Genomic DNA, 12495 nt, shown 5'->3' with positions numbered 1-12495 from the left:
TAGAGAAAGTCAAGATCCACAATAAATTAATTCTTTATTAATTTGATCACCACATATTAGTGTACAAGACCCTACGAGTAATTTTTCTTGTGGTAGTACATTATGTTGTGGAGTCAAGTCTTAAAAAATTAGCAGTCCTACAGTATCAAATATTTCAACGAAGAAAAAAGAGAATGTACCGCTCTTGATTTTCCCCACCCATTATTTGAACTAACCCTTCAAAAGACTTGACTGAACAAGACGTCGTTCCTATAGAGTTTTTATTCTGAGCCTTTAATGCCAAGCATCCTTTCCAGTTTAACAATACTTTCATGATATGCCGTAAGCTGTGGAGGATGCCATTTAGGGAACTAGAAAACAAACCAAGATCTTTGTAACAAAACACATTGCCCTATCCTACTTCTTTAGAAAACTCCTGAAACAAATGCTGACGGACAATTATGATTCAGTACATTTTAATTTTAGAAGAAATGAACAACAGGTACACATCATGTTCAATGAGGATCATGCAACGGATAGTGAATTACTGTTTCAAAATTAAATTCCATGAACCATAAAGGCAGTTAAAACAAAAGGAGTGGAGGGAAATATTATCTGTGTAAGCAACAATAACTTGGCTTTGTTTAAGAGCAATTGGATAAAGGTATTAAATTAGGAAACCACTTTATTTTTTTTCCCTGCTGCGCCCCTATGAAGAGAAATAATATTATGAAAAAGTAATTTCTAAATAAAAAGGTTTTATTATTCAAGTAAAAGCAACTAGGTGTATTTAACATAGATCTGGACAACAAAACAAAACCACAAAACTAACTTTAAAAAAATTAAACACGATCATACTTTACAGTATCCAAGTCGTAACATATAATGTCATTAATATAAGGAATCCTGGACACTGTGACAGCAGTACTTCAGTAGAGCAACTCTTGCCAGTGTCTGTCAAGCAAAGGATGTGGAAAAGGCCCCAGGTTGTATTTCTCTGTAAAAACTGCTTAGATTATGAATGTCAATTACTAGATTTTGCTAAGTTGTATTATATTATGTATATAAATAATAGAATTCTCTACATTTAAGAGCAGCATTATTAGAATGTCTAATTGATGTTATGGGCAAAATCTCTTAGCTCAAGTCAGAAACATGTTCTTTAACTTTCTAGATAGTTTAACTTTTGCATTAAAGTATTTACAGGAATCTCTAGCCACCATCTACCAGTACAGACCTGCTAGCAGAAATTGATTTCTGAAGGAGGGCAATAGTGCTGGTTTTGGTGCCACTATGCCTACTATTTTAAAAGATCGTCCCTGTCCCAGGCAGTTTGTAACAGTAATATGCAGCAAGAGAAAAGGAATGAAGGCAGTTTCAGAGATCAACTCTGAAAACAAGCAAGCCAACTGTGAGAGAAACTTGCAGTGGAGTACTTCATCTCAACACAACACTCTGAAGAAATGAAAATGCACCAGGTGCACTCTGCTGTATACACTTATTATCCCTCATATGCAGCAAAAGGTTGTAAGCGTTACTGAGGAAAAATATCTCATCAAAGGCTGCAAGGCACACACACATCAGATTCAAAGAAAATCACAGACTGTCAAAAGGATAAAGTTGAAAAACCTAAGAGTAATTAACTCTACTTGTGTATAAATTAGACGGCTAGAAATATGTCAGCACATGTGCTTTCACATATTTTTTGAATTAATTTTTAAAGCACAGCTATGATAATGAGTGATAAAAATTAAATGTAAAATATTGTCATAAGTAAGAAAATAAAAATAGTAATAATAATATTTATATTTATATATTATTTATTTACAGTCCATTATGTTATGTAGTTCCTTATAGGTCTTTAAGCAGTACTACACAGTTATTCTGGGATTAGATGCAAATACTCTATTTGGTCTTAAACCAACTTCTTTGTCTCGAAAAAGAGCTAGGAATTAAACAGAAGCAACAGAAGCAGCTAGCAATGTAAAAATTCAGAAACTATCAATTCCTGCCCTACTTATTAGTAAAAAGAAAATCCTTTTTTTTTTTTTTAAACAAAATGTAAAAATTAGAGGTAAGTATTCATTATTTTCCAGTAACTTCACATGCATTAAAAGGATAGAAGAAAGTAATTGTCAGGCATGACTCCTCTATATAGAGAGATTAACATATACATAAAAATTAATATATACTGATGAAACTTTTACTTAAGAACCAATTTTTTTTTTCTTCTTCAATTCCAGTAACATACTCTACATATTTAAATCCAATGGTTTTTTTAAGTAAACAGACACATTTTCAAAGGGTTCATTTAAAAAAACACTACATAGCACATGTCCAGTGAATACAACAGCTTTTCACTTATAAAGTTCTGCAAATTACATTTCATGCATAGAAGGAATAGAACCTCTAAACTTAAATCCAAAGAGAGATAACACACAAATTATCCTTCATCTCCGAACAGGTATTAGCAGTTAGGCCTGATTCATCCCACCTAAGTTTAGGTACCTAACCTCAAGCATTTACAGCAAGTCAGTCACCCTGGAGCCTGGCAGGCTGCACCTGCACCAGCACGCTCACAGCGCCGGGGAACGCTCCCGGGCGCTGGCACCTCAGCTGCCTTACCCTCAGTTTTACAGAGTGGTCCTTGGTATGGCTGTGGCCAGCCAGCACTCTCCCAGGCAGGTTGTCCATGGCCACCCTGTTCAGGAAGGCAAAAGCACCACAAAATGGTCCTGCTACATATATAATGTAACTATAGGGTTAACTGAGCAACAGGAATCTCCAAATTGCAATTTAAGCTCTTAAGTGAGCTGGATTATGTCAATACCTCTTTCTCCTTACATTGTGAAGAGACCTTGAACAAATATAGATTCATATCTTGGCTGACTCCACTAAGTGCCTGAAGTTATATAGGATGATATATAGGCATCAATTAAATTGTGTTTTCTACTTAAAGAAAACATAAATAAATATATGCTTCCACAGTCTACAGTTGTTCCAGTTCTGCTTCTATTAACGAATACACACCTACATAATCATGCACACAGTCAAATACAGATGGATACTACAATGTCACAATGCAGTATCCTCAAGTAACAATAATTCTAACAAAAAAAGATACTCTCAAAATTATTCAAACTCTGTGTACAGTTTAAATAAGCTACAATTCTTCTTGCACACACACTCAGAAAAATCTGCACTAAATTAGTAACAATTTCAAAACTGAACTCCTGCTTTGCTAAATAATAACCAGTTGTTGGAAAATAATGCTTGCCAGAACAAAAGGAAAACAGCTAAATTAAAGATAAATTGCAATTTAAACAAAAGGAACTACTTAAAACAAACATTTTGCAAAGAACTTCCTCCTCAGTGAGGGAAGACAACTAGATGCATCACCAGGAAGCAGCAACTCTATCAGTAAGTGAGGAAAAACAATAAAGCTAGCAATAAAAATTAACTTAAAAACAAACATTAACGTGTTGCTTCACATGGCAGTTTACAGGAGGGTGTTAAACACTTTAAAACAGTCTCCGCACCTTTTTTTTTTTTTAATTCTGTAGAAAAGTTATGAGGCCTGCAAAACAAACCATATATTCTGACTAATAAAAGAGAAGTTGCAACATGTGCTTTTCCCAAAAAATGGAGGTAAGAAGTCCATACTTGTTCAGTCTTTTCCATTTCAGCTCATGTGTTCTGCACTCAAGAGTTACAGTTTACACACCTTTAGTCTCATTTTAGTGAGCGTATCATGTGTAAGACATTCTCAAGGAAGCTGACAGCAAAGAAGTTTTTATATACACACAATAGACAGTAAACACTGAAAAACATTAAAAAGTGATCAGCTATTTTGACTAGAAGGCATGACCATTTTAATCTAGCCCCTATTCGTACTATACAATTTTACTTACAGTGATAAGCCTACCTATTTTCTCTGCATTTTTGCATGATTGACCTTAGAAAACACTCAACCTAATCAAAGCTAATAATTACCGAGATAAAAAATTTTCATTTTATTTGGAGAACACTGGTATTGGCCATTCACTCTAAAAGAGGTAAGCACTATATGGAATAGTTAATTATACCTGGCATGCAAATTACATCCAGGACTGATACCGAACAGTTATTTTCAGTCTACAAACAATAGTAGGAGTGAGTACTTACTACATTCTCCTAGTTTCATAATAAGCATTTTCCACTGATTTCCCCTATACTTAATTACAAAACCCAACTCTGTAACGTTTTCAGATCACTCTTATGGAAAGTCAACATTCCCAATGCAATGTATCAGCAGCCTAACAGAATTTTCCACTTTATTCTAGGAGCCAGAAATAAAAGCTACATTTGTAAACTCCCAGGTTATCTAACGAATCAACTCTTCTAATTTTCTAACTTTTAAAATACATCTTTGCTTTAAATAAGGTCTGTTAGCAGACAGTGATGGTAAAAAGGCGGAGCAAAGACTGCTGATTTTTTTGCATCTCTCTCGTACCCAAAGCATTCCACCAGAGATATATGGACTAGTGAAACACAATGACAAATAAATTAAAGAAACAGAAAGAAGTTTCCCGCCCACTGAGAAACATTCCATACCAACAACATGTACAGTCAAATTCAAGTCTGAGGAACTACCTTCTGTATTCTAAATGCATCTATAGTTTCAATGGGCTATAATTACAGAATGGCCAAGATTGGAATGAAACTCTGGAGATCTAGTCCAAACACCCTGCTCAAAGCAGGGTCAGCTAAAGCAGGTTGCTCAGATTATTGTCCTGTCGGGTTCTGAGTATCAACAAGGATGCAAAGTCCACACCATCCTCTGGTCAATCTGTTATCTACCAGCTTGGCCAAGTATGATTTCCCCTTTGCTGATCGATGCCAACTACTCCCAATAACCTTCTTGTACTTCTATGTTTCAAAATGGTTTCCAGAATTATTTACTCCATCACCTTCCCAGGGACGGATTTGAGGTTGATGGGCCTATAAGTCCCTGAATCCTCTTTCTTACTCTTCATGAAGGTAAGAAGTGATGTTTGCTTTCTAGCAGCCCTCAGGAACCACCCCCAGTTGTCATGACCTTTCAAATGCAGTCGAAGAGACTTTGCGGTAACACCAACCAGCTCCCTCAGCACTCATACATGCACCCCTACAGGTCCCATGAACTTGTATATGTCAGGTTTGTCTAAACATTTCACAGTCTGATCCTCCTCCACCAAGGGTAAGTCTTCCTTGCTCCAGACTTTCCCTTTGGTCTCATGGGCCTGGGGTTCCTGAAGGCAAGTCTTACCAGTAAAGACCGAGGCAAAGACGACATTGAGTACCTCAGCCTGTTCTGCATCCTTTGTCACTAGATTCTTCACCCCATTCAGCAGAGGACCCACATTTTTCCCAGTCTTCATTTTGCTGCCAATACACCTGTAGAAGCTCTTATTGTTGCCCTTCACATCCCTCACAAGAGTCAATTTCAGGTGGACTTTGGCTTTCCTAATCCCATCCCTGCATACTCAGATAGGGTCTCTATGGTGTTCCTGGGCCACATGACCCTGCTCCCACCTCTTGTACATTTCGATTTCATGTTTGGACTTTGTCAGGAGGTCCCTGTACATTCACACAGGACCCCTATCACCTTTTCTTGACTTCCTCCTCATCAGGATGAACTGTTCTTGAGCTTGGAGGAGATAACTTGAAAAAAATGCAACCAGCTCTCCTGGACCCCACTTCTCTCTAAAATACCCCACTTCACCTAGGCTACTCCATAACTCAGCCTATTAAACTGCTGAAATGTTTCCGCCAAAGATAGCTGTTGGATCTCCTGGGAAAGCTCTTTATTAACACTATATTATATAAGTAACATCAGTTTTATTGACTGAAAATTGAAAGGCAATTTCAGCACAATGATCTTTGCCCTTTTCCATGGTAGTTGCATCAAAATGGATTATCAGGATAACCTGAAAGCAATTTTACTACTTTAGCATTTTCGTAACTCATTAGTAATCAAGTCCTTATCATAATCTAAACCTGAAAGACATGGATAAATTGAACAAATACAAATGTTGTAAGAACATGACAGAAAGGCTTTCCAACTTTATTTAAATAGGTATTATTCTTCTGCTCTGTCTGCCAAATATATTATTTTTTTGATAACACTTAACTTACCACTACACCAAACACACTTTTTAAAGGAGTGTGCCTCATCACCTGACACTGACACCTTACAATGTCTAGTGAGAAAGACAAACTCAATTACAACTCATATTGCTAAGGAATCACAAACTACACATGTTGAAGTGATGCTGGCATATTAGCACCAGGGGGAAAAAAGTCTGAACTGCTAAAATGTGGAATAAGTAGCACTTCACAGTGCTTTTTAAAACAGATTAGAAAACTAAATTAAGTAATTCTCAAAGATTAATTCCTCTAGAAAAGTAAACAGTTTCATGAAATTTGACCTGTTTTCTGGTCTGCTCATAGCACTTTGACATGTCCTTATTTAATTTGCTGCTGCAAAAGCTAAAGGAAAGAAAGAGTCAAACCTTATTAATCAGTCTAATCTACACATCAAGTGACATCAAGTGACAAAGTGACATCAAGTATTTCTTTTAACATAGGTGAATCTCTATAAGCTCAGCCAAAACATAAGAGTGTTCCAGCTGAAAACATGACCTTCCCATACCAGCACCAGCTTTAGAGAGAGAGATTTTTTTAGTGCAATATGGAATAATAAATAAATATCATCAGAAGAGAGCAGTATTAACTTTTATCTAGCAAAATTGAAAAATTAAATGCAAATCAATAAGAATTTAAACCCAATAGTGTCTATTTGCAATAGAAAATGAAGTATTTAGATGAGCATTTTTTGCACATCTTCAGGGTACGTTCAGAAGAACTCTATCTCCACCTACTGGACCAGCTACAAAAACGTCTGTAGTCTGAAAACGGCCCAGGGGATTGCAAAGCCACCTATATGAATATGCAACTCAACTATACTGAAGATACTAGTCTGACAGAAGTTTTTCCTCTCCTTGCTGTTACCCCTCTACATGCAATATGTTTGAGGACATTATACTTCATCGTTTAACCTCACCTAAACCTGTTCTTAAGCTTGTGTCCACAGCCAAAGACTACCCACCTACCAGTCAAAATACACTGTAATTGCAAATTGCTGTGTTCAAAATATTGAGGCTGAGCACATGAACTTTTACCCTTTCAGATTGTGCTGGATTTAAAACAGTATAGAACTATCAACACAAGAAATCTAACCTAGATTATGGTTGTTGTTTTGGGGTTTTGTGTTCTGCGTTGTTTTTTTTTTTTTTTAATTCCAGTGTATGTGGGCACATCCATACTGGTGTCTCAAGTTGAATAAATTGCAAGCATTATAAGCATTCATATAAGCAAAAACAACTTCTCATCTGGAATATTCTCCATTCTTTCCACCAACAGACAATATTCTGTTTCCCAAAAGACCGTGTGTATGTTTGTACATTTGTTTAATTGCTCCTTCCCACACATTAAAAGTGCATACAAATGTGCCACTTGTTCCACATATCTGCCTTTCCTTTCTGACAGTGAGATCACTCATTCACAAGTCATCTTCATAACTGCCTATTGATCAAGTTTCTAGGCCAGAATTTCCTAAGCCATGTCTTCCACAATAACAGTCCCACTGGGATAATCAACTTAGTTCAACACCTGTTTCTGGTAGTCTTCCCACCTTTCTCTTTCTTCCCATCCCACAAAAAGACTAAAATATGCATCAGCAACTGTTCTCTTCAGCACCATTTTTTTTCTGTGTATGTCTCAGTCTCAGCTTAACAGGTTCATCCACACACATTACAGCAAGTACAAATACTCCTCAACCAGCTCCTACAAAAGCTGAAAACCCACAGAGGGCTGCCACCTCCAAAAGAATTCACCCATGCCAATGGGCAAAGAAAGCAGGCTGTACAAATTCTGACCCACAAGAAGCCCATTCATTATTCCTTCCCCCCAAGAAGCACTGAGACTAATTTTACAATCACAAGTCAATCAGATCTCTCATCCACAGAAACAGACTTACTGCATACACAGAGACTAACAAAACCATAGTGGGGGTGTAACACCATCACAGCCTTCCCTTACCAGAAAAATAAGCTAATGGACTCACCAAGCATAAAGGTGGTAATCACTATTCTAGCTAAGTAATAGTGGATCCGCTTATAAAATTAATCTTTCATCATATTAATTTTGCCATGCACATTACCTCAGAGTCTCTTTTGCATAAGAAGTGAAGTTTAATTTATTACTTTCCATTCTTTCCTTCATTTAGCCTCTTTCTTCTTCCCAAGTCTTTCAGGATCCCGTTCTTCTCTCCACTCCACAAGTAACACCAACTAAGATACCACCTTAGTTACCCTCTAGTGCTCAGTCTTTGCTTTTCTTCTGAGTTTCTTCAGTGGAAGAGATACCATCCTTTTACCTAAATGCTACACAATCCAGCTCAAATCTTTCTTTAACTGTTATTATGCTTTGAGATTTCAAGAAACAACCTACATTAAGTACTTAATTATTTACATGAGTCTGCTTATGTTGTACAAATGTATATTCAAGAAACAGACCATGTATGTCTGAAACACAATTACAGCAATCACTTTCCACCAGAGAGAATAAACATTCCTTTCAGTCTGCTTTCTCAAGTTCCCTGTAGTGGTATTCCACCTGTTTAAGTAGCAAAAGCCTCCAACTGTGAGTTTAGCCTCTAATCTATGTGAAATCTTTTTTTTAAGAGAAAGATCTGTCTGAAAGTTATGTGCCCTGACAGCATCATACTACCATAATTGCCCAAACTGTACAGAGTGTGCTAGAGTAATTGATGGAAACTATAATTTCAAGTTAGAACTTCTGTTAAGCCTCAGATATAAGAGTGTTAACACGAAAGAGTGTGGTAAGTTGCATTTTAATTTCTTGTTACTTGTTTCTCACACTTGTTATAAGCCATTCAGTGTTTCTCAGTATCTCTCCAAGCACTTCTGATGAGATGTAGTTCTCACTAAATTAACAAAAAACCCTTTTGTTGCTACTTATGGATGGGTTAAGCTTTTGTATTGTTTTCTAACTGATACATAACAGAAAACTCAATCTCTAAGACCAACTTAAGATATTAAAAGCACCAAAAATCACCAGCTGCTCAAAATAAACATGCAACAGTCTGTACCCCCCTGCCCCAAACCACATATACAACAGATTACTTGCTGCTGTTCAGGAGTTTTATTGCACTTTACACAATACACAAAAACAAAAAATCAAAACACCAAAATCCACAGAAAGAAGTTATACAATAGCCAAAGCAAAATACAAGGAAGGCAAAGGTAGAATGGAAGATAAGACAGAAATAAAAATCAATCTCTGTTTAATATATGTCAGTACAGTAAATATTAGTGATTACCATATGTGGAATGAAAACATTTAGAAATACTTCTGTTTTCTCCAGCTTAAAACCACAATCTCTATATCCTGAAAAGGATAGAATAGACCTACCTTTCTTAGACCACTGTATGATTTATTTCCAGTGTTAAAAACAAAGATGTTAATAGACTCCTAATTTGTGTATTCTGTGTTTTCAGCTATTAATATTAATGTAACCAAGTTATACAGCTACTGCATTAAAGGTATTGGTACATGGCAGCATTTAGCTTAGTTTGGTTTAAATTTAAAGTCACCTTTAAAAGGCTTCAAAATTTTATTCAGGAATTACAGAACTCAGGAACACATAAGGATGTTCAGAAGTGAATCACTGCCCCCCGAACAATGTCACCATTCAAGTGAACAGCAAAAAGAGGAAACTGTATTGAAATATTTTAACAGAAGCCTGTTCTCAAAGAAATTTTTTATTTATTTATTATTTTTAAAATCAGACCAGACCACACACAGTGTGTTTATTATCATATATAAGCTTGCCTGCTTTAAACTTCTACATTGTTCTCTCCTCCACATTGCCCAGGGAATCCTTTTTTAGGATGAAATTCCTAACACAAAAAGTTTAACAACACAGGAGCGCATCCTGACTTATTATGGAATAGTTTCTACCAGGAAAATTATGTTATACCTGGTCTGAGACAATGAATAAAGCAGAGATGCTCATACAAGTAAAGTCAGGATACAGATTTAGATATCAAGCATTCTGCAGATTGTAAGGGGACTATTCTTGGAACGGTTTTGTCCACCTCCAGAGAAGATCTAGCCAAATTATGTAGTTAATATGTAATTTATAGTCCCTCCTTCCCTCCTCTAACCCTCCCCTACTCCAAAGGTGCTTTCTGCATGAAGCATAATAGGACAATGGAACCACCTTTGCCACATCATTCCAAAATTGCCGAAGTCTCAAGACTCAGTGCTGCTATTAGATGTTCAGAGCAGCTACATAAACCTGACTTTCCAAAAGCATCAGACAGATTAACAGCGCATTAGCTGCTTTGCAGTATTTGCCTAGGCACTGTACACATGCAAATAAGCTTACTCTTAACAGGACAGAAAGCTACCAGAGTAGCTAAAGCATTACTGACAGGTATCTTATCTACCCTTTCAGCTTCCAGATTCAAACAGTTTCTCATCTCCCTCCTTCTATCATTTTTTTGTTACATGAACATACAAAAATGAGATGGAATAGACTTCATTTCACAGCTGCCAACACCAGCAAAGGTAACAACTTATTTAGCCCCAGACAGTAAAGGTAGAAGGAAAGAAATGATCAGTTTTTCAAATATGAAAAACGTGAATGTAGCTGCTAGCAAATTACCTAGTGTTTAAAGAAGTGATTAAAATACCATTTAGCACTTATCCAGTTAATGAAAAAGTGTAAGATAACATTAGTACCTCCTATTTTCAGCCAAACTTGCACCTTCATCCTTCAGCTGCTTACTTTTCTTCACACAGTCTTCCAAAAGAATTTCCTTTCTTCTCTTAGTTGCATGCACCCAGTTAGCATCATCATCATCGGCCAGATCCTTGTCATCTGCAGCTTCTGCTTCAAATTGCTGAGAAGTAGCTTTTGAGACTTTCTCACCAATCTTTCTCTTCCACCCAAAAGAAGCCATTTGGAGAACTAGAGAAAAATGTATTTTCAGTAGTTAGGTAATTTAGCTTTTAAGTACATAGAAGAAAAAATACACTTTGCCCATCTCGATTCCAAAACAGTAATATGTAACAGACTGCCACTCCTCCACACAAATTCTGCCCATCGGCTTCACCAGAGATGTCAGGCAGGCAGCTATAATTCTGACCCCAGCTGGAAGATGTTCTCTCGCAGGAGAGGGGAGGAAAAAAAAAAAGCAAAAAAAAAAAAAAAAAGCCAGAGCTCTGACACACCGGAAAGCGTTACAGCGTTGAAGCCAACACTCCAGAAACCAGACAAAAGGAGAAAGGAAACGGCTCGGTCCCAGCTGAGCGACGCATCACAGGCACGGCCACTGCCCCGGACGGCTACGAGCTGCCACGGCCATGCAAACCTCCCGCTGCACAGCCCTAAATGCCTGCGGGGAAGCTTCCCGGCACGGCGGCTTCTCAGCCAGCGAGGCATCCCCGGGACGGGCGTCTCCGGCGGGGCACGGCCCGCCGCTCACCCCGGCCGGGAGCGAGGCCCGACGGGGAGGCGGCAGGGCTGAGGGAGACCGCGTCCCGCGTCGGCTCCGCCCCGCCCCGGCCTCCCCGCGGAGGAGGCCCCGGCACCGCCCCACATCCTCCCGTGGCTCGAGCCCCGGGCAGGGGCCTGCGGCGGAGACCGTTACCTGCGCTCCTCTCCGGGCACGTCTCTTCCGGCTCGAAGGACCTCGCAACCCTTGACCTCCAGCCGGCAGGAAGCGGAAGGGCGGGGCGGCAGCAGCCGGAAGGGAAGGCAGGGCACCGGCAGGGGCCATCGCCACTCGCGGCGCCAGGGAGAACCAGTGCCGCCGGCCCCGCGGGGCATGCCGGGAGCTGTAGTCCCGGGGCGCCGCTGGGCATGCCGGCAGGCGTCCGGGCACGGCAGGGGAGCGCTGCTCTCTTCCCTGCTGCGCAGCGGGAGGTGCAGGACGGGTGATGCGGCTTTGAGGATTTTAATGACATCCGCGCCAAGCGCATCAGGGAGCGAAGTGCGGCGGGAGCGAAGTGCGGCGGTACTGCTTGCGTGCGCGCGGCGGGGCGCCCGCAGGCGGCGCTGGTCACCCCCCGCGCGGGACGCCCGGGTACCGCCGGCGGAGGACGCGGGCATGGCGCCTGCGCGGCCCCGCAGCTCCGCGGGCGGTGCTGAGGCTCCCTGTGGGAGGCGCGCTCCCGCGGGGGGAGGCTGCGGCTGGGAGCGCCGCGGGGGAAAATGTCGGAGGCTGAGCAGGAGGGGCCTCCCGGAAAGGAAGGAAAATGTAAGACAGGCTGCAGGGTCTAAAATACCTGCCCGGTGGCAGGGGCAAGCACCACCACACACGGGCATCCCCGCTGCACGGGCAGAGCGAGCGGAAGACGCGAGGTACGGAGCCGCCGCAGGGCCGGGCAGGGGGGGAACCCGCC

At 40.0% G+C, this 12495-nt stretch overlaps 1 protein-coding gene across 2 annotated transcripts in view; it reads right to left on the bottom strand.

The window, feature by feature from the left end:
- Positions 1-12212, bottom strand: part of TTC33 (tetratricopeptide repeat domain 33) — a 48420-nt gene extending 36208 nt beyond the window's left edge. Inside the window, exons 1-2 of one of the 2 annotated variants that reach the window (XM_075136206.1) lie at positions 11742-12212; positions 10831-11059 (exon numbers count right to left, since the gene is read on the bottom strand). In XM_075136206.1, the coding sequence (XP_074992307.1) occupies positions 10831-11059; positions 11742-12072 (560 nt within the window). In that variant the 5' untranslated portion in view covers positions 12073-12212. Of the gene's footprint in view, positions 1-10830; positions 11060-11322; positions 11609-11741 lie in introns of those variants that run through there. The other variant, XM_075136207.1, reaches the window with a different exon arrangement.
- Between the last annotated feature and the right edge of the window lie 283 nt (positions 12213-12495).

Source organism: Calonectris borealis, chromosome Z (genome assembly GCF_964195595.1).
Source record: "Calonectris borealis chromosome Z, bCalBor7.hap1.2, whole genome shotgun sequence".
NCBI classification, from domain to species: domain Eukaryota; kingdom Metazoa; phylum Chordata; class Aves; order Procellariiformes; family Procellariidae; genus Calonectris; species Calonectris borealis.
This window is presented reverse-complemented; position numbering and strand designations above follow the sequence as displayed.